General features: G+C 34.4%; 1 protein-coding gene across 1 annotated transcript in view; it reads right to left on the bottom strand.

The window, feature by feature from the left end:
- MED23 (mediator complex subunit 23) overlaps positions 1-23,716 on the bottom strand; it is a 56,617-nt gene extending 32,901 nt beyond the window's left edge. The window contains 12 exon segments of the mRNA XM_074309820.1: positions 81-281; positions 5,635-5,652; positions 6,293-6,388; positions 7,099-7,211; positions 9,796-9,865; positions 10,379-10,480; positions 11,586-11,684; positions 14,315-14,426; positions 15,648-15,772; positions 21,386-21,473; positions 21,654-21,685; positions 23,440-23,716. Coding sequence (XP_074165921.1) covers positions 81-281; positions 5,635-5,652; positions 6,293-6,388; positions 7,099-7,211; positions 9,796-9,865; positions 10,379-10,480; positions 11,586-11,684; positions 14,315-14,426; positions 15,648-15,772; positions 21,386-21,473; positions 21,654-21,685; positions 23,440-23,487 — 1,104 coding nt within the window. The 5' untranslated portion in view covers positions 23,488-23,716.
- Positions 23,717-26,475: the final 2,759 nt, after the last annotated feature.

The raw sequence follows: 26,475 nt of genomic DNA, 5'->3' as shown, positions 1-26,475 counted from the left end.
GAAACTACAACCTGATTAAAAAACAAACAAAAAAAAACCTCATAAATTAATAGTCCTCAATTAAAAAGACTAATACATACCTTTTGATGAAGAGATAAGACCATATGTGGAAAACTTGCAAACTGGAAAAGTACAAAAAATATGAGCTGGCTTGAGAGGTGCTGCCACAGAAGTTGACTTGTTCCCCCATCATCAAATTTCTCCTCAGTCTCTGAACGTTCCATGGCATAAACTACCAAATCCACCAACTGGTCCTCCAGCACTGGGCAGCGCTGTTTGTGCTGTAGGACAGAGATTAAATACAGTATTCCAAAAGCTTCTTGGTTAGCTTTAAAAGTAATCAGGTAACAGAAAATATTAAACAAGAGGCTGGGAAGCATGAAATGAAGTCTGAACTTGTTAAAGTTAGGCTGGTTTATTAAAGCTGCACCATGTTATGTCACAGAAGACAACTTCTTTTCACTAAAAAGCCCTACAACCCTTCCATAAGACCTCCCAAGACTTAAACCCAAGTGAAAAAACTATTTTTAACCTGATTATTGCTTTTGTTCAAAACTCTCTGGAAACTCTGGAACACTCAGAACAATCAGAATTCACATAAAAATGTAGGTTTTCAAGGCCTTTAGATGGTTTATATTAGGCTAATAAAGCATGATGTGAGCCATTTGCTTGACTTAAAAGTTAAAACGTTTTTGTTTTCTGTCTAAATCTTTGATATACCAATTCATGTAAATAGGGTCTAAATATTTTTGTACAAATTACCTAATTTTATTGTACAAAGGCATTTTCTGTATGTTGAATCAGCCACAATTCTGACTACCCTTTTACCCCTCCAACAATCCTTTGCAAAAGTTTGGTCAGAAAACTCCTAATTGTATGCTTTCCTCTTATAGCCCAAACATAATGCAGCTTTAATTTGTAAAACAAAGCAAAAAACTATTTTTAAAAAAAGAAAAGAACTGAGCTTAAAAACTAAAAATGAAAATGCAATTTTTTCCCTTTCTAGAGGCAAAAAGATTTGTGCTTTGTTTTTCCAAATTGCTTTTGAAAACATATTTAATTAAAAAATATACCCACGCATCCACAAAATTTTAGTTGTTCTTGCATTTTCTTAGTAGCCAGGCAGTTGACGTGACAGCCTTTTTTAGTAAATAGAATTGTTAAAGGAGAGATGCCTTTTTCCTATAAAGATGCTATTATTTGCCTTTTGCCATGAAAAAGGGATATGATTTCTCTGTTTAAGGAGAAAAGTACAAAAATGGGGATAAATTTGAATAATATACAATGAACAGCATATCCTCTTTTGCATGCTTTTATGCCAGCTCAAACTTGTAAAGCTACAAATCTAGCTGCACTTTCTTAAGGCATGCAAAAACAGAACAATTAACCAAAACAGTAAGCATCATGTGCTGTTCCGATGTTCTCTCCAAAAACACAATGCCATGATCACAGTTCAATCACGTTACAAGTTTACAAATAGCAATATAAACACCACCAATTGGATATACAGTACTTTTTCCTCCAAAACTAATCATTATGAAGCAGAGCAAAGTGCAACAGACAACACTACAGACTATTTTATAATTCAGCATGCAAAACTACTGTGTACAGGGCTTGAAATTCACTAGTTCTGCTAACCACCAACAACCCAAGAAGGGCATCAAGACGACACAAATTTAGAGTGAAGTCATTCCAAGTATAAAAGAGTCAGAAAATTTTGTGAAAAGAAGTGAAGCCAGGATTTCCAGTAGGAATTTATCACCAGTAATTAGTATTTCTTAGGGAGCAGAAACTGACCAATTGGCGATCCATTTTTCCCTCCCCAATGATGGTTCCCCCCATCAATTTGTTTCAATAAACAAAGAACTAAATGAAATCTATTTTGAAAACCTGAGCCAAATTTAGAGCTTCTCTTTTAGTATCTATGATTTGTTTAAACAAAAAATCAGGATAATACTTACCTACCTATTTCTCAGAAGGGTTGTGGTGGTAAAATAGTTAAGGTCAGTAGAATGATTTAAAGAGGAAAGCCAAAATGTTCATTATTACTGTGAATAATAGGATTCTAACAAAGTGAGAAATACTAGGAAATTCAAAGGAAAAGCCAACATGGTCTTCCATTTAATGAATCTAGAATAAAACGAGCCAATACCCAAAGATTTTCTGTGAGGTCAAAGTGCTTGTTAAACTCTGCAAACTTCATATAGTATTTTACAGAAGTAAAATATACATTAACTCTTAATTTCCCAGCTTTTACTGGTTCAGACTGCAAATGATTCTGAAAGTTTAAGTTTGTTATTCTATAAAACTTCAACATATAAAAAGCAAAAGACTATATAGTCCGTGGGTTAAGCAAGAGACTGAATCAAAAAGTGAATTTTATATGTATTTGTCTCTAATCACTAACTAATACAGCACTATTTAGGCATCAAAATTCACTTATAAAATAGGAATACTAATATTTATCATCTGTTAAGTTAGAGAATCTTGAGAAGTATAAGAATTAAAATTTAAAGTATTTGGAGATGTCTGGATTAATGTTATCACTTGACAATATTCTACAAGATTCACGGACTTTTTATTTTGTTTCTGAAGCAAGTCATTTCTAAATTTCTGAAGGCCTTAGTAATATTTTAGCTTAAAATATTTACTTAAATGAAACATTTAAGTGTCTACTATGTGCAAAGCCCTCTGCAGAGTACTAGAAACATGGAGATGCCATGCCATCAATGAACTCAAATTAACTTCATTGAAAGCTAGATGTTAGTCAAGTACATACTTGACTATTTTAACATTTTATAGTGAAGTGGATTTTAACACTAGTATTTAAATTTAGAATTCAAATTCTATTTTTAACAACTTAAATTTCAGGATATCTGATTTTAAACCTTTAGCTTAGAAAATCAAGTCATAAAAGATTAACAAATGCACCCATACATTCACATTTTTCATTATTCACTGATATGACTAATAGAAAGTTTACCATTAGCATACAGTAGCCTTTCTTCGATATTAATAAGTGATACCTGAGTCCTGTCAATATTCTCATAATGACATTTAAAAGGAAAAAAAAGCAAAATTTTATTCTGGAAAATAGGTAACTTTACAAAAAAAAAAATCTTAAGATTCATTTTGAAGCTAGAAACTACATTGCTCTAGTCACATAAAAATTAAGGCAAAAACCCTTTCTCCACCATATTTCCCACATTTTTTTTTCTCTGATAAGGAAAAGAATCAGTCTAATAGATTCATAAAGCATAACAAAAATGTACTCTCCCAGCTCCTATTTATGACTGTGTTGTAAACAGTTAAGGACTATCTATTAACTGTTAGAAAATGAGACAATAAATTCAAGTACTATGGTATGACAGAAAATGACTGCAAGTCAGAAGACCTGATTTTGAGATTAGTCTCTTATTTATTAGCTCTATAAGAAAGAGAAAATCACTTAGCTTTTCTAATCCTCAATTTCCTGATGTACAACGGGGATACTTACATTAACTACATCAGTGTCATATAAGAAGCACTTTGCAAGTTACAAATCACATAATTCTGAACCACTTTTATTAAAGCTTCTCGAAACAGAAATGCATTTGGTTTTTGCAAGTCTATTTAATATAAATTATTCTTTTATCTACACATAAGTCCTGACCTCCAACTTCATGCTAGAGTCTACATTATTGATCTTCAGAGTATCGTATGAACATTTTATTTTTTAAAAAAGTCTTAATTCCTACTGGAAAATATAAAAAGAAAAGCTCTTGAAAGATATTTAAGCATTAGGTATATTTTTTTAAGAGCTGAGAAAGGACAAGAAAATACCGTATAGTATATAATATTATATTGCTAAAAGAGGACACTATCTGACCTAATAAATATTTTAAGTCACCTGGTTCATTGAATGTATACACTCTTATTTTCTACTCTACTTTCCAACAGGTAAAAATATATTATTAAAAATTGAGTTGGCATGTTTGCTTTAATCTATTCAGTTTCTACAAAGCATTACTAATGAAGTATAAAATTTTGATGATGCATATTAACAGTAGGACTGATGTGATAAATGTTCTGTCAGCATTTCCATTATAAACTTTTATTTTTTATGGAATTATTTCTTAGTCATAAAATTTTTTTAGGTTGAAACTTGCTATTGAAATGATTAGCCCAGGACTACACTTGTTTTACCAACATTTTTGGAACTGTTTCAAGCAGTTTCTGGTTTGAGAAAAGCTATTCTCCCAAATGAAAAGGCTAGTATAGGTGACTTAAGGAAAATCACATGCAGATTAACTATCATATGTATTAAATGAATACTATTCAGGAAACTGAAAAAGGAGGTGTGACGTGACTAAGGCCTACCATAAAAAACTGGGATTTAGGCATTGTTTGACCATCTTTTTAAAGTCCAACAAATACTTACCTCTGTTCAAGGGAAGGTTGATCAGTTATTAAATGGTTTGGTGTTTAAAATGTTCAATGGGAATATACAATCAGATAACTATCATACTGTAGTGTGAAATCATTTGAACTGCACGTGTACAAAAAATTGTCCAACAGAGGAAACTTGGTAAATTTTACTAAGAATAAAAAATTAAAATAATAAAAAAGATACTGCTACTAGGGTGAGATTTGGCATGCAAAGTTTCAACACTGAGCAAGTTTTATGGCCAAGCTATATGTCCTTAAAAATAGGGTTTTATAAATGGAAGCACTGGCACAACCTTCACTATAGTATTGCAAACAGCAACGCTATTTTATGTATCCTAGACAATAATGTCTTTTTAAAATAAAAAAGCAGGTTTTTCAACTGGTCTATTTTAATATATTGGGCTCAAAATTTTTAAACAAAAATAACTGGAACCACTATTTTCCTTAAAATTTCAAAGGTGAAAAGTCCTGGAAATAGACTTGGGACAGTATAAGAGTTTGGTTGATACAGTTAGGCCATAGCGTATTTCCCCGCCATGACAAGTCAGCTTTCAGAATAGCTAACTTTTGGAGGAGGACACTCTTGGCAAAGACTGACAGAACAATATTAGTCATGTAAGTGGGGGTTACCTAAGAACATAACCTTTCTTAGTAAAGCCCCATATTTCCAAAAAAGCCTTCACTGTAGCAATTTACCACTCCAGTTTTAAAGACAGCATTTCTCTATTATTAAAGTGTTTCATTAACAAAGCAACAGAAAGATGTTTTATTTTGGGGTATGGCTTTTTCAATCATTAGGAAAGATGAAGGCCACCACAAATCTATCCACAAGACTAGCTAAAACTGTAGCTTAGCCGTGGAATTTGAAAAACAAGATGGAGTGGGAAGGGAAAACAGTTCATCAAAAAATGATCGGCTTTAATGAGTAATGACTGTAGTCTTTAAAAAAAAAAAAAAAAAAAAAAAAAAAAAAAAAAGAAAAAAAAAATTAAACACCAAAAAGGAAAAGAAAAAACCACCAAAAACCAAAGCTATAAAAAAACAACTCTCACATCCCAAGAAGAAATTTTTTTAGTGGCCCTGGTCTCAGCATGGTCCTGCCAATTTCAAGCCCCGACCATACACGTATTCTCTAAATGGAATCAGTGGCTACAAAGCGGCCAGCGTATCGTTAGTCACAATACAACAGTAAGGTTGTGAACATACCTGAGCAATGTTCAAGGTCTAGAGCATTGGAGGATGGGCAGGACAAGACAGGACAGAACAAAAATAAAGGAAGAAAAAAAGAAAAGACAAAACAGTGACTATGAGGCCAGCCTCAAGGAACCCAGAGTCAGAACAAGCCCTCCCACATGTCAAACTACTTTAAAATAAACAAAATAACTAAAAAAAGGAAAAAAGAAGAAAGAAAATTCAACTTTTCAATGATGCAATGCTGAAAAATGACAAACAAGGCTGCAAAAACTAAAGACCTGAACCATAAGGGGGAAAAAAAGGCAACAAAAACAAAACACAACACTACAACAGAATGAAAACCATTTAAAAACAAAATATCAGGATTAAGTCATGTGTAGGTTTATCTGGCAAAAGGTATACTTGAGGCTGGCCTTATAGAAAAAAAAGCAATGCAAAAAAAAAAAAAAAAAATCAACTTTCAAAATATCTACTTTTCAATTTAAACATCTCCAAAGCAATAATAAATGATAGGAACAATAGTGTTCAATAAACCTAATATAATTTTAGATAAAAGAAAACCATTGAATAGTCCTAAACTGTTTTGCTCAGTTAGCTATAGCAAAGAAAAGAGAAAAGAATAGTGCAGACTCTATGCAGAATTTACTAGGTTTACAGCATAGTACAGTACCTGCTTATTTAAACCTAGCATATTGCAGACCATATCTCTGGAATAAGGTTGTTCCAACACATATCTCAATAAAGCAGTCTGAGGTTCGAACAGATCCTTTAAAAAATAAAGAAAATTATTTGCTTCAAGATCAAAATTAGTTTTAACTTTAAGTGATTTGGAAAAAAGTTAAAAATTCTGGAATATATATATATATTTATTTTTGAGTAAGCAACATTTAGTAGAAAGTAAACCAGACTAAGAAGGATGATATCTATTTTTAACTTGCTATACGTTTTTAAGCAAATATCTTATTCTATCTCTATAATTTCTGCTCTAATTGTATTACAGTTACAGTACTGTTGGCTACCTGATTACTCATTTTATAAATTTTTGCCTTTGACGCATCCAAAAAAAAAATAAAAAAATCCTTGTTCCTTTTTTACCAGAATAAATTAAATTCTTAATAATCTTGTGAAAAGTTACTGTCTGAAATTGTCTTAGTCCCTACTATTCACCCTGCCTGTTTACATAAATGGTCCCTAAAAGGAAAACTAGTCTACTACCTGAAAATACTGTCAGAAAAGGGCCTCTAGCATAGAGGCAGCAACAATACCATACACTTTTTGAATATCTTTTGAGTAATGTGGTAATTTAATTATAACATCACTATCTTTAACTATATATGTTGTTAACTACACACACACACACACACGTAACGCCTGGGCCTTCAAAGATAGCAATTGTACAGAATGTGTCTTATGACTAAAGATTACTGTATAGACCAAAAGTTGGATTAAATTCAATTTCTTATGGTAACTACATACCTTATCATATGGTAAAAGGCCTTTCAAAGGAAAACGAAGTGTTGTAGGATCCAATTTCCAGGAATTACAAATGGCACCAGAGTTATTTACCACTGGCAGAAGACTACAGCGCCCTGCATGTATTACACAAAATGCATGTGAGTAAATGTAATACTTGGCAAATGCATGGTGCCTCATCTCTGAAGGCCACAAAAATCAAATCTTGTTACAGTAACCTCAAACTGCAATGTATTTACTTGAAAACCATCACACAAAACCTATTAAGAGAAGTTCTGAAAGTACTCCAGTCATATTTTTTGATCACTATTACTACACTTTGTTTCAAATGTTCAGGTGATACTTTAGGGATTTGATGAAAGATGAGTCTCATATCAAATAAACTAAAAAAATTCTGATTCTGTTCTATTCTTTTGTGTGTAAAAAGAAAGACAATTTAGATACCAATGCTTGTTTTCCAAATGGGAGAAAAAGCCAATTCAGAGAAACAAAGTGATGGAATACTATTGTGCTATAAGAAACAAGCTCAAATGCTCTTAGAAAAATATGGACAGACTTACATGAAATAATGAAGTGAAATGAGTTGTATATAGTAACAGCAATGTTGTTTTTAAGAACAACTTTGAGGGAATAAGTTATTTGGATCATTATAATTATAATGTAATTAACTACAAAGGATATATGAAGACACTATCTGCAGTGAGAAAGAACTGATTAAAAAAAAGCATATATAGAATGATTTTACAAATACCTACATATTTGTGTATGTAGTAGTATGTAGCTAGTGGCAGCCACCTCTAGGGCAGAGAAGAGAGAGGAAGAAAAAAAATTTACATGATAACTTTATTATATGTTTAATAGGAATTGTAAGTTGGGCATAATAGGTTTGCAGTTTCATGTGTGATCTTTTTAAAATTATATACTTATGGAAATTCTTGTTTTATTTTATAAATTACCTTTAAAAACAAAGAACGCAAGCACCATCAGCACAGACCATCTTTTTGTTTATGTTTGTATTGCCAGCTTTTATGCCAGCTGACATATAGTAACTTTAATAAATGCTTATTGACTGATGAACTATTAAAAAAAAAAAAAGAAAGAAAGAAAAAGAAATAAACTAAAGAAAAATTCTCTACCAAAACGAACAATTTCTAAGATAACAATTTTAAATTCTAATGCAAGGTCAAACATCAGAGGCAATCTTTGTGCCCAAGTGATCATAATTCATTGAGGAGTACTCTATCTGGAGTTTAGGGACTGATTTCGTTGTGTGACCTTCAGCATGCCACTTCACTTGTTTGGGCTCTCTCACGTGTAAAATGAGGGAGCTGGACTACATGACCACCCAAGTGTTTTTAACTCTGCCCAGTGTTGACAATGCCCAACTTTTAACTTTTCTGAGAAATTTTTGAAACCTCCATGTACATATGTAAAATGTATGGGATTGCCTATCATCAAGGGGAGGGAGTAGAGGAAGGGAAGGGATAATTTGGAAAAATGAATACAAGGGATATTATAAAAAAAATTACTCATGCATATATACTGTGAAAAAAAATTATAAATAAAAAAAAATGATGGAAAAAAAAAAAGAAACCTCCATGTACAGAAACAATTTACCAATATAAAACTGATATTGGTGAAGAAACATGGTTCAAAGAACACACAGCAAAGAAAAAGTCAGAAAACCTGGGTTCAAATCAGTGTTTAACTGTTATCACATATCTTCCTCATCTGAAAATGGGAAAATAGCACTTTTTATCTCACCAGGATATAAGGATCAATCCTATACTAGATATTGTCTACTAAATGATGACTGAGGGAAAGAGAAAACAGGTTGTAGGAGAAAGACAGGAAGTTAAAGGAAGAAAATGAACAGAAAAGAAAAGCAATCAGTCTTCAAATGTGGAAAATTACATATCACCTATCAATTTACACTTAACTGCCTTTCTATTACTCTCACTTTACCTTTACGAACATATAAAGAGTAAGAGATTCAAGCTGAAATAGAAGTATATGACAGACATTTTAGCCCTCATCTGCATGCATCTTACTAAATATTTAAGAGCTCCTGGGTGACAAAAAGCTTAAGCAGGCATATCATTTCTGCATCTGGTGCACATTTGGAAAATCGCTGGCCTATATGTGAAGAGTTAAGACCATTCCTGAAGGTAATGTAATTCTTAAGAATGTCCTGAGGTGTATCCATGTACAGACAAACTGGAAAACCTTATGTTTAAATTCTTTGAAACCATACAAGACCCCTAACAGACCATGTCAAATCCAAAGAATCAAAGAAGTAAATAAACAAGTCTGACATAGAGTGGGTTGCAGCCTTCCAGAGTCTTGCCAATGTTTTGGGACTCTTTAGTCTGTTAAACACTTTGTTTCTCCATATCAACAAGACCGAAATCTCCTCCAAAGTGGTTTTAATCTGAAGCCAATAAGAAAGACACAATCTAGATAGCTGTTCTTTTCCTTATTTTTCTCTCACTTTAAAACAAACTACTCCTTACAACCCAATTTTATCAATATTAAATTCTTCTATTAAACACATGTTTCTATGCTCTGAAAGATGTTAAATGTCACCATCAAAAACCAAATGCTTAGAAACAGACTTTTCTGCTGCTGCAATTCGATAGTTACACAATAAATTTAGAAACTTATATTGATAGTAACATTTTACCTTTAATTTAGTCTTACCACAAATGGAGTTTATTCTTGCTGTGGGCCTGAAGGTATCCACAAAGTCTGATACAAGGTTGCCTAGTAACTTAAAATAAAAACAGGGCAGATTTGTTATGTATAGCTCAATCTCAAAGAGTATTTACTTAAAAATTGCCACTTTGATTTCCTGAATTCAGTCAAGTACAAGAGCCTCATGAACAAGAATGTAGATGAGACCTTGTGACTTCATTATTATTAGGGAATTCCCAGGTGAGGAAAACTCCACAATCAATAAAATGCCTAGACCTCAGGGTCACAAAAACAAAACCATGTCAGTGGAAGGAGTTTAATCCAAGTATTACCTGATTTGGAGACTGGCTCTCTAACAATTTTTTTTATTTTTTAAAGTATATACAGTTTACTTTGTGGTAAATGAAACTCTCAAAATCAATAAACAAAATTAAATTTGCCATCCTCTATGGTCACAAGAAGAAAAAGTATGGGGAAAAGCATTGGAAAACAGTCTACTTTGGGCCAGTGTTTAGTTAGTGTATCCAAATTAGTACGGCAATATCCCAATTAGCTGTGAACACCTAACCATGGAATTGATAAAGCTTACCCAATGTGGAAGTTTCCCCTCAGGATATAATTTTCTGATCTCAGTAACTGCAAAATAGGCTGGCAGTAAACAGGCATTTCGTTCCAAAATATATGCTATAACCTGTAACAAGATACAAATTTGATTTAAGCCAAATCAAATTTTCTTTGACAGATTTTTCATTTTCAAATCACTGTCAAAGATTTTAAGAGATCTCACTTACAACATCAGAGATTAATCTGTGCATGAAGGATTTAGTTTAAGTATAAAGAAGTAGTTTTCACATAATGAGGATAATTAAAACGATGGAGTAGATTGTTTTTTGTTTTTTTTTTTAATTCATTTTTCCAAATTATCCCCTCTCTCCCTCCACTCCCTCCCCCCGATGGCAGGTTGGAGTAGATTGTTGACAAATTGATTTTCTACTAGGGGAAGCCTTTAAAACAAGGCCAATGACTAGGAATAGGGGCATAAACCTATATTCCCTGCTTCTGGAGAGGCTGAGATTGGTAGACTGAGCTTGAAAGGTCTAAATTAAAGAAGGGCTAAAAACAATTGAGTGGATGAAATAAATACTATACTAATATAGTGGGCTCCTAGAAGCAGGGGATCAGCAAGCTATCTAAAGCAGAACAAATTTCTATTGAAGAAAGAAATGGAACAGGTCAAAATTTCATGCCAATCAGTAGGGGGATAAAGCTCATGAATAGCTAGACTTCCAGCCTGGACAAGGTAGGGATATTCAGTCTCAAAACTAACAAATAAATAATGTAGGACTAGTGATGAAAGCAGAGAGAATAGACTAGATTGCTGGTCTCTAAAGTGTTAGTTTGCACAGCAAAGAATCCATGAAAGTATCCTTAAGTCCTTTAGGTCTCTTATAATGATATTAATAACATACCAATAGCTATACTTATCTTTATCAAATATTCTTATTATGTTTAATAAAATTAAATAGATTACTATATCCCACAAGAATTCTTTATTATTTAAAGCAATACAATTCTATTAGTATTTTTTAAAAAATTCTATTAGTATTAAACAGAATTTTTTCCCTTCCTCTTTCTTTTTTTGGTGGTAAGTAAAAAGAAAATAGACAAATGGTCTGTAAGTTTTTTTGTTCCAGTATTACACGGAGCCTAGAAATCTGAAAACTAGTAGACTGAACAGACTGAAAGAATTCTTTGGAATGAAAATTAGAAATACAATTCAGATGCATATATGTTACCTCTCTTGCTGCTAGAAGTTGCTGTACCACAGCTGAGCTCACAGTATTGGGTATTGTTAAGATTTTCTCCAAAATCACTTTTAAGAGATCTCGTACACCCTGATGTTGGAGAAGGAAAGCACGGAAAAAAAAGAAAAACTAAGTTAAAACTGAGAAATCTGTACTCAGTCTTTTTTAAAAAGTAAAAAGTACAGAAAATTTCAGAAGGAGAAATTTTTACCTCTTGAATCACATTTTTTAAAACCAAATAAAACATTAGTTCTTTTAACTATGGTTTGTTCAAATTCAATAAGTTAATATCTATAGTTTTAAAAAAGTCCAACTTTTATTAAGAAGAACAAACTACTTAGATGCCTTAGAGGAAAGAGAAATAGATATTATCACACATTGCAATATACATAGTTATCACTAAATACTCGTTCTAAATTCAGTTCCAGTATTGCAATTTATAGGGTTATATTTTAAGTTCAATCTACTTTTAAAAGACTTAGATTGCTTATCTGATAATATTGCAGAGAATAAAAGAATTTTAAAAGGACCCAGAAGAAACAAAATTTTTATTTTGTACAAATTTTTTTTGGTCAAAACAATGGAATATATTTGAACACAGCTGAAGTTTCAAGCACAGATAACAAGCTATTCTGAACTTCTCCATAGGTAATCCTTTCTACTATAAATTAATTTTACTTCCCGTCTTCTATGAACTAATTCTATTTGCTTCATTGCTTTTGTTTACTCCATTTTCCTCATATATTCTCCTCTTCCTTTTCTTTTAATTCATATTCATTCCCTGCCCATGATTTTTGAGGCATTTAATAAATGACTGATGATCTGGTACAAAATATAGCTCAAAATTTGCCTACTTTGAAACCTTTTCTGATTAATTCTATCCTATTATATTTAACCTAATTGCCTAAAGACAGAAAATATTCTTAGAGAAACTGGAACAAACAAGTGAAAAGAATATCAGATTCTTTTAATCACAACCTTGCTTGAGTCATTTGTTTTGTAATTGTTCTCAAGTGATGCAAGCCTTGTTTTTTTTTCTCCAATTATCTACTATCATTGATAGCAGGTTCTTTCTTCTAAAAACTTTCCCAAAGAAGAGTAAAGTATCTTAAGATTTTGTCCAAGAGTCTGTCTCTCTCTCACTATACTCTTCACTGGATGACCTAATCAGCTTACAGGATTTTAATTATAATCACTATTTTGATGACTCCCAGATCTATTTATCTAGCCCTAGTTTTATATCTGAACACTAGTCTTCTATCACCAAAATTGGGTTATTTCAAAAAGGATGTCCTATAGGTAGCTCAAACTCACCATGAGTCAGAATTCATTATCTTTTCCTTCAACACTTTATTTTCACACTACCTATTTCCATAAAGGGCAACATCATCCTTTATGTCATCCAGGTTTGAAATCAACTCCGACTTTTCATTTTCTATCACTTCACATATCTATTCAATTGTCAAGTCTTGTTATTTCTATTTCTATAGTTATCTTCCACATCCAGCTAGGTGGTACAGAACCAAGTCTGGAGTCAGGAAGATGAGTTCAAATTTGGCCTCAGATATTCACTACTTGTGTGACTCTAAGTCACTGAACCATGGCACATACTAGACATTTAATAATTCCTTCTTTCCCTCTACTCAGATGACCACCACAGGTCAGGCTCTCATCACCTTTTCCCTAAGCTACTGCAACAGCCTCTTAATTGGTATTCATGCCTCCCAATCAATCATCTTCCACAAAGCTGCCAAAATGATTTTCCTAAAGTATAGGTCTGACCATGTTTCTATGCTATGCAATAAACTCTTCTTCCTACTGCTTTTAGGATCAAATATGAACACACCCCTTTAACAACAAAAGACCTTCACAATAAGAACTGGGCACCAACTTTATTTTACATTATTCTTTCCACATTCTACACTTTATTCAAATTGGCCTTTTTGTAAAAACTCAGACAGGACATCTCTATACTGTAGTATTGGCTGTCTCCCATGCCTGAAAGGATTTCCTTGTTATCTCCACTTCTTGGAATCTCGTTTCCTTTAGGATTCAGTTCAAATACCACTTTTTACAACCTGACCTAAACAGTTTCTAATGCCTTTCTTTAAAAAAGCAGATAGCATTTTGTATATTTTCTCTACATACTTTTTTAAGGATTTATTTTCTGCTCCAAATTAATGTAAAAGCGCCTCATTTTTGTCTTTATGTTATCTAGTGCCCATCAGTTTCTCACACAGAGAAAGCACTGAATAAATGCTTAATAATTGTTTGATACTATATACTAAGCTGGTTGTCAAAAAAGGCAAACACTTTCTTCTGTATGTATTAGGATATACTTTTAAATAATGCCTAACAAAAATAAAAATGTTTTAAGTCAGTTGGATTGATTCTTCTAAACAAAAAACGGACCCCTCTCCAGGACTGTGACAATTGCATAAGATTAAAAACACTGAGAACACAAAAAAGCATTACTCTTATATACTCTCAATTAGTCTGAAAAATTTACCCAACACATCAAAATATATTTCTGAGCTCACAGTTTAAAAACAAAACAAAACAAAACAATTCTTTAGCGCTCTCTTCAGAATGTAGGAAATAAATTTCTTTACATAAGCATATAATTTTAAGGGCATCAAGAATACTACCATGTAAAATGAAACAACCATATTATCACATTAAAAAGCAAAAATCGCTCCAAGTAACTAAAAATACATTACCTTGTAATCCACACCACCAATTATTTTCCGAACCAGTTTAAATGTCAATGCCCAAAGTTGTGTTCTTTCCCATTCAAGCGTATCAGAGTTTATCAGGGATTCACAAACCATTCTATAGAAAAGGGATATCAGTTTTAAGACAGAAGCATATACTTAAGAAACAAGAGATATCTAATATAAAGCAGGCCTGTAGAAATTGTAGGTCTATTATGACTGTTATTCATCTCATCATGTTTGGTTTGCAATTTCCATATCTTATTATATATACTGTACAAGGATGTTTGCTCCCTAGAATTGTGTAAGTACTGTCTTTCTTCAAAGGGAATATAATCAAATCAATATTACTTGCACAAAATATATACATGCACATACCATTTATACAAATTTACAGTACTATTTGCCTCTATTACCACACTATTTTTCTGTATTGTGAAATGGAAGTTTGCTCTCTCTATGCAATCAGTAGAATTAGTGAGAGGAATATAAGCTTTGATTTCTTACTTGAGAGAATATCCAAAAGCTACCATAGATTTAATAATTCTGATTCAAGCCCTTTATCAATTGATTATTATGCTATAAGTATTTACGGCTTTTCCTGTCTTTTGCTTTCAACCCCTAAAACTAGCTAATATCTCCTTGTCTTCTAATATCTTAAGTATTCAGATAGATCCAAACAGTACCACTTAATGGACCTGTTTCTGTTTCCTTTGCTTCCCACTCACTACTGTGGATACTATATTACCACAAAATCACCTTTTTGAAGAGATATTTGACAAGTGAAGGAATTGAAATATTTGAGGGAAACTGTTAAAAATTTTCTTCTCATTTTTAAACCATCTAATTCAGAGTTTTCATTCCAATTGCTACAGTGAGTGATCCTAATTTAATGGTATACGAACAAGAATTTTAAAACTTAACAAAATGTTTTTTTACAAACTGCTTTCCCTTAATCACAAGAATGGTTTAAATTTCCCTTCTATCTCAGTGATGTTGATCATTTTATGAGGCACCAACATTTGATGTCCAGTTGCTATCATTTTTACAACTGAAGTTTTACATTGGCAAATTCTCCTTGTATTAAATCTGTCTAGCTTTGCCTTTCATTGTGGGTACATTTTCTGTCTACAGAAGATTAGTGACAAAAATTTACCTTGTAGCTTCCTGTAACTTTATCTACTGTTCAAAAATTTTACTTGCTCAGTGTGATTTAATAATTCTGTTATTCATATAATTATATTTTTACCCAAACCTTTTATCCTAACTGTATTATCAATAATAAGTGTCAATCTAAGCAAAGGCATGCTGGATTGTTCTTTCTTAGTTTTAGACAGACCTGGGTGGAAGAAGACCAGTTTCTACTGCCATTCCTAGGCAATCATAGAGAAAAGATATTCTCTTAGGGCTGTGTTGGCTATGAATGAACCGAACAATCCATTGGATGCATTGTTCATGAGACTCCTGAAAAAGAATGCAAATGTTTATAATTATAATTTGCTAGAGGTCTATAAGCAATTGAAATATTCAACTATAAGCATTAAAAATTAAGAAAGATAAAAAAAAATTCAGATATATCTTTTAATTACTCACATATTAGAATAACCAGTTAGAACAAAATGTTATTAAATTAATATGGCACCAGAAAATATAATCTGTGGGAGAGACAGAGTTTATTAAATTTCTCTGTTGTAAATAAGCAAAGGAAAAGAAATACTTGGAGACCAGGAAAACAAAGAGAAGAGTTACACATATAATTCTTATCCTTTTTCTCCTGAAAATACCAGGATCTTCCCCCCCCCCCCCAAGATATGTTATTTTGAGGAAATCTTTTGGGAGTTCATGTTAGAAAGTTTAAAAAAATAAAGACGTAAATACTTTTGAAGGATAACTGCTACGCGTAAGGAAGGTAAAAGACATAACAGCCATTTGTCTAAGCTTTCACTAGTTATAGTGCAAATGATACAGAAAGTTATTTTCATTATAGAAGTGGAAGAGGAATCTTTGTAGCTTCAACAGCCTTCAGTTTCTGTGGCTGTTTTTTTGTACTAAACACTAAACACAATGCTTGGCACATAGCATGTGATTAATAGATGCTTGTTGGGTCAGAAGCTACCAAATTACTCATGGGATTCCTTCAAATGCAGTATTTTTCCTGCATCTCATGTCTTCACTATATGGGGAAACATTCTTGATTCTTCCTTAAATGTATAATTTTCCAATTCCAGTTCTGCTCAACTAATTTTGTCCCGATTCTGTATTGGCAAAAGGGAAGGTATCGCAGTGGAAATCGAGCATTTCAGTGGACTGTCCTAATAACAAGAGGATTCTTGACATTCCATCCAAACACTTACTTACTGAGTGAAGACACTCAATAGGTTTTGTAGGTCAGACCCTGTCTAGTCACTCCAACCTTACATATTCTGTCACAACCTGTCTGTGCAATAACATCCTATTTTTGAAGATCAGATACCCTGTCCTGCCTTTCATTGAGAGGAAAGCAACTAGTTTTTTGGAGTGATGTTAAATTGTAGGAAGGGAAGATGTTTAGCTCTGATTTCCCTAGATCCTGATAGAGGGGTACTGGTAGATGAAAATATTTCATCCCATCCTTCTAGTATTGCCTTCTTTTGTATGGGGTACTCAGGGTTTTTCATTTATCCTTTCTAACTTCATTCAATTCTTACCTGTGGTTCCATGAAGCTGTATCATGCACAGTGGTCACAGCCTGGTGAACCACTTCAACGGATGGACTAAAGTAATTTGAGGGAAACTGACAGATCTCAAAACTACAGGTGAGTTAGGGGGAAGATCTACTAGAAGCATATAAAGACTTTCTGTGATGAAATAGGTAGATGAGAATAATTTGTTCCACTAGTCATGAAGATGACTCAAGCAGGTACTATGGAAGGTTTAGAACAAGGGGAAGATGTCAACAACATCCACTGTATCCTGAGCCATCATCAGCCTTGACATTTGTCCCTCCATTCAACTTTGATGACTCGGGAAGAGAGAGGCTGACAACTTGATGCAACTCTGCCTCAGTTAAACTCAGTTCATGTTCCAAGTCAAGACATGACCAGTAATGTCATAAGGTCTCTTTGAAAAAGAAGGCTGGGGCAGCTAGGTGGCGCAGTGGATAGAGCACCAGCCTTGAATTCAGGAGGACCGGAGTTCAAATCTGGTCTCAGACACTTAGTACTTCCTAGCTGTGTGACCCTGGGCAAGTCACTTAACCCCAGACTCAAAAAAAAAAAAAAAAAAAAAAAAGAAGGCTGAACAAAGTACAAGTATTGTTCCCACAGCTGTGGCATCAATATCTGTTGTACTTTGTAGTTGGCCCTGTCTTAGACAAAGAGCCAACCTATGTGATGGTTATGGCTTTAATAAAAAGGTAGATAGGAAGAAGTTTGTCAGCCCCCATTTTACTGATAAGGAAGCTGATGTACAAAGAGACTAAGTGGCTTGCCCAAGTTATACAACAAGTATTTGTGAGACATTTTGAAGTGTAAGAAATACAATTTAGATTTGTTATCATTTCCCATATACTATTCTGTCTCATGATATACTTTGCTAAGTCTTCTTTTATTTTCTCTTTTTAGTGACTACATTTCATTATCACTTCTAAGTTTTAATTGAGAAAATTAATTATTTCTTTTATATCATGAATCCTTTTGGTAAAAGCTATGGAGCTCCCTCTTCCCAATGTTTTTAAATGTTTAAAAATAAAATACATAAGGTTACAAAGAAAATGATATCAACGTTTTCCCCCAAAAAAAACAAGTTCAAAGATTACAGGATAAGAAATCTACAGGATAGTTCAATCTTGTTATTTTATAAATATTGAAACTGAGGTTCATGAGAGAGCAAGTGATTCACCCAAAGTCATGAAGCTAGTTCATGGCAAAGCTAAGATTGACACAGACATGGTACTGATACCTAAACCAGGTAGATCGAAAACTGAGAAAGAAAACTATAGACCAATTTCCTTAATGAATATTGATGCTAAAATCTTAAATAAGATATTAGCAAATAGACTTCAGAAAATCATCCCCAGGATAATACACTATGACCAAGTGGGATTTATACCAGGAATGCAGGGCTGATTTAATATTAGGAAATCTATTAGTATAATTGACCATATTAATAATCAAATTAATAAAAACCATATGATCATCTCAATAGATGCAGAAAAAGCATTTGATAAAATCCAACATCCATTCCTACTAAAAACGCTTGAGAGTACAGGAATAAATGGACTATTCCTTAAAATAATAAGGAGCATATATTTAAAACCTTCAGTAAACATCATATGTAATGGTGATAAACTAGAACCTTTCCCTGTAAGATCAGGAGTGAAACAAGGTTGCCCACTATCACCATTACTATTCAATATAGTACTAGAAACTCTAGCCTCGGCAATAAGAGCCGAGAAAGAAATTCAAGGAATTAGAGTAGGAAATGAAGAAATCAAATTATCACTTTTCGCAGATGACATGATGATATACTTAGAGAACCCCAAAGACTCTGCTAAAAAGCTATTAGAAATAATTCAGAATTTTAGCAAAATTGCAGGATACAAAATAAATCCACATAAATCCTGAGCATTTTTATACATTACCAACACAATCCAACAGCAAGAGATACAAAGAGAAATTCCATTCAAAATAACAGTCGATAGTATCAAATATTTGGGAATATATCTACCAAAGGAGAGTCAGGAATTATATGAGCAAAATTACGAAACACTTGCCACAAAAATAAAGTCAGATTTAAATAATTGGAAAGACATTCAGTGTTCTTGGATAGGCCGAGCGAATATAATAAAGATGACAATACTCTCCAAATTAATCTATTTATTTAGTGCTATGCCAATCAGACTCCCAAGAAACTATTTTAATGACCTAGAAAAAATAACAACAAAATTCATATGGAAGAATAAAAGGTCGAGAATTGCAAGGGAACTAATGAAAAAAAAGTCAGAGGAAGGTGGTCTAAGTGTACCTGATTTAAAGATATATTATAAAGCAACAATCACCAAAACCATTTGGTATTGGCTAAGAAATAGACTAGTTGATCAGTGGCATAGGTTAGGTTCACAGGGCAAGATAGTGAATAAAAATAGCAATCTAATCTTTGACAAACCCAAAGATCCCAAATTTTGGGATAAGAATTCATTATTTGACAAAAACTGCTGGGAAAACTGGAAATTAGTATGGCAGAAACTCGGCATGGACCCACATTTAACACCACATACTAAGATTAGATCAAAATGGGTCCAAGATTTAGACATAAAGAACGAAATCATAAATAAATTGGAGGAACATGGGATGGTTTACCTCTCAGACTTGTGGAGGAGGAAGGAGTTTGTGTCCAAGGGAGAACTAGAGACCATTATTGATCACAAAATAGAAAATTTTGATTACACCAAATTAAAAAGTTTCTGCACAAACAAAACTAATGCAAACAAGATTAGAAGGGAAGTAACAAATTGGGAAAACATTTTTACAGTTAAAGGTTCTGATAAAGGCCTCATCTCCAAAATATACAGAGAATTGACTTTAATTTATAAGAAATGAAGCCATTCTCCAATTGATAAATGGTCAAAGGATATGAACAGACAATTTTCAGATGATGAAATTAAAACTATTTCCACTCATATGAAAGTGTTCCAAATCACTATTGATCAGAGAAATGCAAATTAAGACAACTCTGAGATATCATTTCACACCTGTCAGATTGGCTAAGATGACAGGAACAAATAACAATGAATGTTGGAGGGGCTGTGGGAAAACTGGGACACTGATGCATTGTTGGTGGAGTTGTGAAAGAATCCAACCATTCTGGAGAATAATCTGGAATTATGCCCCAAAAGTTATCAAATTCTGCATACCTTTTGATCCAGCAGTGCTACTACTGGGCTTATATCCCAAGGAAATACTAAAGAAGGGAAAGGGACCTGTATGTGCCAAAATGTTTGTGGCAGCCCTTTTCATAGTGGCTAGAAGCTGGAAGATGAATGGATGTCCATCAATTGGAGAATGGTTGGGTAAATTATGGTATATGAATGTTATGGAATATTATTGTTCTATAAGAAATGACCAACAGGAGAAATACAGAGAGGCACGGAGAGACTTACATCAACTGATGCTAAGTGAAACGAGCAGAACCAGAAGATCATTATACACTTTAACAATGAGACTATACGAGGATGTATGCTGATGGAAGTGGATATCTTCAACATAGAGAAGAGCTAATCCAATTCCAATTGATTAATGATGGACAGAATCAGCTACATCCAGAAAAGGAACACTGGGAAATGACTGTAAACTGTTATTTTTACCTTCTGAATCCAATTCTTCCTGTGCAACAAGAAATTCGGTTCTACACACATATATTGTATCTAGAATATACTGTAATATATTTAACATATATAAGACTGCCTGCCATCTGGGGGAGGGGGTTGGGGGAGGAAGGGAAAAAATCTGAATAGAAGTAAGTGCAAGGGATAATGTTGTAAAAAATTACCCATGCATATGTACTGTCAAAAAAAAAAAGTTATAATTATAAAATAAAATAAAAATTAAATTATTAAAAAAAAAAAAAACAAACAAAAAAAAACTAAGATTAAAAGTCAGGCTGCCTATCTTTAAAATGGCTGGCTCTGAAGAAAATCCAAAGGAGTAGGCCCCTGCCTTGACTTGTATCAGTGTTCCTATCTTCCCTTATTTTCCAAATGAAAGGGTCTTTACTAATTTTTTGTATCCCCAAGTACAAAAATCCTTACTTTGGCACTACTGATTCTTGCTGCTTCTGAATACAAGGAAATGAAAAGGACGGTTGGTCCATATGTTGTAAATTGACTTTTTGGTCTTACAAAGTTTTATAGGAGAGTTATTGTATGGATTTTGAAGACATTAAAGTGTGGTTTAGTTTGACATAAATTTTTCTTCTACCCCAAACCATCAAAACATGGTAAAACACAGAAATGGTCTACTAGAATTTTTAAAATATTTTAAATTATTTTGAAAACAAAATACTACATAAGATGTTATTATTTAAACTTTTAGTACTCACCTGTGAAAGACTACCCCAAAACTGCCTGAAAGCTCCCAAACAGCTGATAAGTTTTGTTTTTTCATCTTCTGGTGTATCCATAAACATGCTAAAGTAAGAAAATAACTGTTATCATCTGTTACCAATTGCTACAAATGGTTACTATCCTAATTAAAAGCAATCCCAGAGAGGTTATTAACTCCTCATTATCTCCCAAAACTAGAGAAGGGAAGAACAAAAACAAAATTGGATACTCCATAAAAGGATTTTTATCTGGCATTACACTTACCCTGGAAAGGCCTCTTCTATGATTTCTGTTTTCTGTAAAATAAACAAGCAAAAAGATTCCATTAAATTTTAAGAGGATTTACACATATTCCCAATTTGTCTGGTCTCTCACTCTATTTGCTGTAAGATATTCAATTAACTACTTAATTTCTGTCAGGTTTAATCAAATTTAACTTTTTTTCAAAATAAAGAATTCAAACTAATTTGGGGTGAATAATCACCTGATCAACTAGCATTTATTAAACATCTACTGCGTTGTATGCCAGGTACTATGCATATAAAGAAATAAATGAAATAGTTCCTGTTCTCAATTTCTATCAAAGGAAAGCTGGATCTCAGCTTCTTATCTATAAAATAAGGAGCCTGAGATGCCTCTAAAATCCGTTTTCACTCTAATACTAATGAATATATGAAAAATATGCACAAATACAAGATAATTTCAGGGGAATAACACCAGTAGCTAAAAGGACCCAGCAAGGCATCATGTAAAAGGTGGCCCATGAGTAGCTCTGAATGACTAGGAACTCAAGTGGATGGAGAAAAAGGGGTCCATCTGAGGTATGAGCAAACTTCTGAGGCTGAAGGGTTGCTCCCTGTGGGTTTTTCCCATGAAAGAAATATCTCATCTCTAAATATACTGAGCAAAAAAAAGTGAAAGCTTCCATGGAGGCTCAGAAATCTTGGCACAGAGTGCTCTTAGTAATAGGCTGCAATTGCATATGACCCATGTTAAGGTAGACAGCAACTGATGGAGCCTCCCTGAAGCCTCCTTATTTGACTGGTCTCTGCATCAGCTAGGACTGCATCAACTTTGGGGGAGGGGAGAAATCAATGGGTCTTGGTAAACGGTGGGCTCAATATGAAGGTCTATGCAGAGGTGGCAAATGAGCTGAGGGGTGGAGACAGAGTGTGAGTTTTTGTTTTTACTATAGTCTGGCCTCCAACAGTCTGAGGGACAGTGAACTGGATCCCTATTTTAAAAGTTTGAGGACCACTGGTCTATAGTGATGTGGCAGCCAAAAAAGCTCATGGAATTTTGGATTGCATTAAAAGTGAAAAACCTACTGAACTGTCCTCCAATGTCTAACTTAGAACACTGTGCTCAGTTCTAGGCTCAGAGAAGCAAGCCTGACCTACATCATGACTTATATCATGTTCCTGCTCAGGTGGCTCCAGTGGCTCTCAAGTTACAAGAAAGTTACTAGATGGATATATTTTGAAAACATTAAATTGCGCTGCAGTTATGTAGTTTGATGTGATGACTTTTACTCCCACCTAGAAGGCTAGGCTCAAATTTAAAATCTTAGCTTGCCACGTAAAGCCCTTCCACTCTGCAATCTTCTTAGCGCTGCTCCCTTTTGCATATGCTATAATTCAGGTTTCTTGCTGGCTCTCCAGCTTCCAGGCCGTCCCTCACGCCTGGGCACCCTCTCACTGTGTCCTTCAAGGCTCAGCTCATATTCTACCTTCTGTAAGAATCCTTTCCCGGTCGCTCCGTGCAGGAGCTTTCCCTCATTTCCCTTCTATTTGACCAGGATAGCTTGCTTCTATGGAGCTGTTAGCATTTTGTCTCCCCTCCCATTAGACCGTGGGTCCCGTGCGGGTACGGCCTGCTTTTGCTTTTCTTTGTATCCTCAGCGCCTAACCCTGGGCCTGGCACACAATGCTTGTTGAATGTCTAAACAGGCTACCAAACAGTGCCAAAGCCGGGGAGGTGATCTTTCCCTTCCCCACTTCCCAAGGCTGGCTCGGATACTGCGAACAATCAGCACGGGCTCCGGACTCACCACGACCTCCTCAAAAATGCTCTGCAGCTGCGTCTCCATCTGCACCATGGCGGCGGCCGGGGCGGCGGGTCCGGGCCCAGAGTCCTCCTCTTTTGATCGCGGCTCGGGCTCCGAGACAGCCCAGGGAGGCCCGGCTCGAACGTGGGCGCCGCGAGCTGGGCGCCGCGCGCCTGGGCCCCTCCCTCGGCGCCGAACGCTGGGTGAGGAACCACAGAGCCGGGTACCCAGCGCGGCACCCAAGGGACACCCGGCTCCCTCCCTCCCGGAAACGCCGGGCGGAGGCGCAAGCTAACAACTGGGCACTTCCGGGAGGCGCGAGACAAGAGCGGCGAGATCGCCTAGCCAATCACGCAGAGGCTCCGCCCCCACGGGAGTCTCCTTCCTCCACCCACCCCGCCCCTCATCCTTCCTAACCTGAGGAATACTTCCAGTCTGGACACTTTTAGGATCCTCCCACCATCACCCCTAACCTCTTACAGAATTGCTTTCTTTCTCTTTTAGGCAGAAGTAAACATTTGGCCTATTTCTTTATGCCCCCAGCGCTTAGCTTCGCGTCTGGCATGTAGTAGTGGCTTTAATAAAAATTGCTTGTGCACTGCTTGAAGACGTTTCTGTTTCTTCAAGGTTGTCATGCACCTCTGTGTTGTTAATTTTTAAAATGAATTTTATCCCATTTTTTATTGACACTAGGCAGCAAAACGGCACAGTGGATAGTTCCTGGAGTAGGGAACACCTGAGTTCAAAATGGACGCCACATTCTCACTAACTGTGTGACCCTGGGCAAGTCATGTGACTGCTGTCTGCCTATAGTTCCACAAGATTCACACCTATGGTAAGAGAGCATAGAAGCTCTGACAAACTCAGCCAGAATCAGAACTATGGAAGACAGAGATCATGGTGGTGGGCCGCACAACTCCCCCACAGAAACCAAGACATCCAGGAGAACCTCAAGAAGCTGGCAGAGGCAGAGAGCACATGACTGGCGGCAGGAGCTCGTGCTCTCGGAACCAAGGAGAGAGATCGGCCTCTAAGAAAGCTAACTGGGCCTCAGGAAGGAGACAACACTTTAAAAGAGACTTTTAACACCTGGATACACTTGTGGTGATTACTGAACTGAAATGAAGGCTGCTCCCAGAGATCCCAAGGAAACTGAACAAGAGAACATTTACATATATATATAAAATCTAAATTAAATGTTTTGCATACATTATGCATACATAATATTTAAATCATTGAAATATAACATATAAAATGTTATATATCAATGGTAGTTGTGTATGTGGGTGTATATATATATGTATATAAACATACACGCATGTACAAAATCATGGTTTCTTTGAAAATATGACTATCTCCCTGTAATCCAAGTAACTACGCCCATGTAAAAAATGATTTCTGTTTTGATTGTGTTGGGTTTGAAATGCCAGTAGTAGAAATATCCAGTAGGCAGTTTGTGATGAGGGACTGGAACACAGAAGAAGAGGGTTAGGTGGGTAATTAGGTGGGAAAAAATGAGGGGAAAAAAAATTCAAAAGAAACAAAAATTTCATTCTCATTTCCCCATTCCCTTACCTCTGCAATGAAGGGAGCTTTGGATTTTGATGTTCCATAAGAATGCCAATGAGGGTAAAGAGATAAAATAGAATGCTTCGAAAAAAAAAAAAAAAAAAAAAAAAGAAATATTTTTATGGGCCTATTGTATGCAGGAGCACATTTAGAAGTATCACTTCCCAAAAAGGGAAGAGGGTATTGATCTGGGCAGACTGTAACTCTCTTTGGGGGAAATGGGGTGAGAGGGGAGAGGAGAATCCCGTGAAACCAATCTTTGATGTCCACTTACATATATTACATTTTCTACTGAGTTTAGATTTGGTTGAGACAAAGCCCTGAAAATCTGAAAGTTCATTTAATATCCATTTTTTTGTTCAAAATTAGTTAGTTTTGCCGGCATGTGATGTTTTTATCTGAAGGTCTAGATTTGAAGTATTATCCTTTCTAAATTTGATTATCATCCTTGATTTCCCAGATAACACATACTTTCCTAAAAGAAAGAGATTAGGACTAAGATAAAGGATTTTACTGAAAGGGATTGTTCAGCAAAGAAATTCAATTACGTCCTGATCAAATTTTCTTCCTTAAGGTAAAGCAGGGAATAATTTAAACTGTAGAAATATTTTTCTTAATATTTTCAATCAATTAAAAAGGTTAATATATTTTTTTCTAGAATATTTATTTATTTGAAACTAAATATAAAGCGGCCTCTAAGTGGCACAGTGGATAGAGCACCAGCTCTGAAGTCAGGAAGACCTGAGTTCAAATGTGACCTCAGATACTTAATACTTCCTAGCTGTGTGACCCTGGGCAAGTCACTTAACCCCAATTACCTTAGCGAAAAAACAAAAACTAAAACTAAATATAAAATAAGAAAAACCAAAATAGACAAAGACAGAAAGGGAAAATAAAAATCAAAACATTATCATATTCCCAGCAGAACATTGAGGATTCATAATATATAACAATAAATTTTCATTTCAAGAATACATATATAATAATAGAAGAGATTATATTCATGATTTCCCCTCTTTGCTTCATTATAATGTATTTTATTTTCTGCAGTGTACTTTTTACTTTTTATTTTTTTCTTCTTTTGTCCCACTTACCTTCCCCATGCATGGTTATACTTATATATGCATATACATCTATATTCACATAATCACACACATACATATACATATATATTAATATAATAATAATATTAATATATACACACATTTACATATACCCGCATGCATACATATACACACATATATTCATGCTCATTTACATATATGCGGACAAGCAATTAAAGACAATATTAATATGGCTTACATATAATATAGATTTTTCTCTCAATTGAATCTTTAAGTTTGATTTGGTCTGAGATCAAAGACTACTAATTACTTTTTTTTTTTTTAATAAATTCTACTCTTGATTCTTGTTATGATGTTTGCCATATCTCTTATTTTCTATCCCTATTAACTCTTCTACTTTAATTCT

Source organism: Sminthopsis crassicaudata, chromosome 4 (genome assembly GCF_048593235.1).
Source record: "Sminthopsis crassicaudata isolate SCR6 chromosome 4, ASM4859323v1, whole genome shotgun sequence".
NCBI classification, from domain to species: domain Eukaryota; kingdom Metazoa; phylum Chordata; class Mammalia; order Dasyuromorphia; family Dasyuridae; genus Sminthopsis; species Sminthopsis crassicaudata.
The sequence above is the reverse complement of the archived record's forward strand: the minus strand, read 5'-3'. Positions and strand labels throughout refer to the sequence as shown.